Consider the following 2,210-nt stretch of genomic DNA (forward strand, 5'->3'; position numbering starts at 1 on the left):
TTGCCGGTGCCCAGCCGTCCGGCCCCCGAGGAGCCCCCCAGGATGCAGGGCTTGGCAGCATCCAGCCGCTCGCTCCCCTCCCCCTGCTTTTTGGCAACCGCTGCAGAGCCAGGAAGCAAAGTGCAAGAGGGCTTCGCAAGAGGACTTCCTCATGGGGCTGCTCCACAGCCCGGCTCTGCCCCCAGCCCCACACAGCCAGGGCTGCCCGGCCCCCTCCTCACACACTTACATGACGCAACCCAGAGACCACACGTCCGACTCTGGCCCGTGGCCCTGCCTCAGCAGCACTTCTGGGGCCAGGTAGTTGGGGGTCCCACATATGGTCCTGTGGGGCAGAGCGCCAGGTCAGCACGTGCTCTGCATCCCCTCGCAGACAACCTCCCTCCCCCATCCAAGCCCTGCGATTCAGCTTGCAGCCTGTCCTGCCTGCTGCATTTTGCTCTTTGTGTCCCAAAGCAACCCCCCTCCCTCTACAAGGAGCCCCATACAGACTCCCCCCTCCTCCCTCCAGCTCCCAGGGGTCAGGAGCAGCTGCTCCTGGGGAGCCATTGGGAAGAGCTTGTCCTAGAGCCGGGGAGGAACAGAGCCTTTGTGTCCCGGCCGTGCAGCCGGCAGGGCAGCCGGGCAGGCACAATAGCCATAGTCAGCACATTGTTCTCCAGACGGCTGCCAGCTCACTCCTGAAGGAGCCACAAAGCCCCCAGCCCCCTCACCCTGCCTGCAGCTGGGGCAGGAATCACCTCCCCACCCCAAAAAGTTGCCCTAAGGCTTTCCCTCCCCAGGCCAGGAGGGACTCGCTCACCCCACCACCCACCGGGAAGCCGCAGCGGGAAGAGGAAGAGTGAAAGCTCAGACTCACTTTTTCTTCTGGTCAGAAATATCCTGGCAAGCAGCTAAACCAAAGTCCCCCACTTTCAGCTCCATGTTTTCATTGATGAAGAAGTTACCTGCAAGTCAAGGGTGATGCGTCAACCACAAGTCTCTCTGGGGCAGCTCACCCCCCATGCAGCACCCGGCCCCCAGTGCAGCACTCACCGAGCTTGAGGTCTCTGTGCAGGATGCCCTTGAGGTGCAGGTATTTCAAGCCTGAGATGATCTGTTTGAGGTAATAGCGTACTTCGGGCTCCAGCAGAGTGTGGCGGGCCTTCCAGATGTGGGCCAGGGACTACAGAGGAGGAAAAAGGCAGCTTGGTGATGGGCACACGGGGAGAACGGGCAGCCCTGCTGACTAGGCAAGGGGCAGCCAGGGTCAAAGCCAGTTCTTCCAGGAGTTGCACATCCGCAAATAATCCTTTTTTCCACAGCCATGACCTCGGCACAGATTCCCCACACGAAGCTGGGTTCTCTCAGCACAGCCAGGGAAACCAGTGGATTTAGGGTGACCCCAACACAAGCGGGCAGCCAGGGTAGGACAGGCAACCAGCGGTGTCCTCAGTCCCGTGCAAAACCGCATGGGTCACAGCTTGGTGTGACAGCAAGGCAGCCCAGGAGAAGGTGCTAACCAAGCTCCTCAGCCAGCCCCAGCTCTGTTTAGGAGGTTCTTTGGCAGGGAGGCCACAGCAGCGCTCACCTTCCTACTGCAGTGCTCCAGGAAGATGTAGATGCTCTCCGCATCCTCGAAGTAGTGGGAGAACTTGACAATGTGCTTGTGGTGCAAGTCCCGGTGCAGCTCAATCTCGTTGGTGATCTGAAAGGGAGCAGTGGTCCTGGGTGAGCGCAGTGTCCCGGCTGATGGGTGCCAGCCCAGCACCCCACCAGCCCCACAGCACCCACCTTCTCCCGCTGGTGGGGTTTAGCCACCCGGCTGTGAGGGATGACCTTCACAGCATAGGTTTTGTTGCTGGAAAGGTCCGTCATCTCGTAGCATCGCGCAAACCCACCCTGCAAGGGAAGAGGTGGTTATGGATGAGCGAGAGACAGCTCTTCATCCCTGCCTGCTTGCAAGCCTCCTCCTCCATTCCCTCGCAGCACGGCCCAGCGAGCGTCACACGCTCCCTCCTGCTGCGTCGCCCACTAAGATCTGAACTATGATGCTCTCAACCGGGATTTTCTTCACCCAGTTTCTGTAAAGCCTCCAGGGCATTTTCCTCCCAGCATGGCTGGACTCGGCATCTTTCCCCGTGACAGATCGACCCGGAAACTCCTGCGCAGGGCATGGAGCCCGGGGACCGGAGGCCACCAAAAGGCAGCCCCATGGAGACAGGTTTTTC

General features: G+C 60.4%; 1 protein-coding gene across 1 annotated transcript in view; it reads right to left on the reverse strand.

The window, feature by feature from the left end:
- Positions 1-1,881, reverse strand: part of PLK3 (polo-like kinase 3) — a gene marked incomplete at its 5' end in the record, with an annotated part of 5,246 nt that extends 3,365 nt beyond the window's left edge. The window contains 5 exons of the mRNA XM_010184304.1: positions 230-325; positions 860-947; positions 1,036-1,165; positions 1,571-1,687; positions 1,774-1,881. Of these exons, the coding sequence (XP_010182606.1) occupies positions 230-325; positions 860-947; positions 1,036-1,165; positions 1,571-1,687; positions 1,774-1,881 (539 nt within the window). The remainder of the gene's footprint in view (positions 1-229; positions 326-859; positions 948-1,035; positions 1,166-1,570; positions 1,688-1,773) is intronic.
- Between the last annotated feature and the right edge of the window lie 329 nt (positions 1,882-2,210).

Source organism: Mesitornis unicolor, unplaced genomic scaffold (assembly GCF_000695765.1).
Source record: "Mesitornis unicolor isolate BGI_N332 unplaced genomic scaffold, ASM69576v1 scaffold27765, whole genome shotgun sequence".
NCBI classification, from domain to species: Eukaryota; Metazoa; Chordata; class Aves; order Mesitornithiformes; family Mesitornithidae; genus Mesitornis; species Mesitornis unicolor.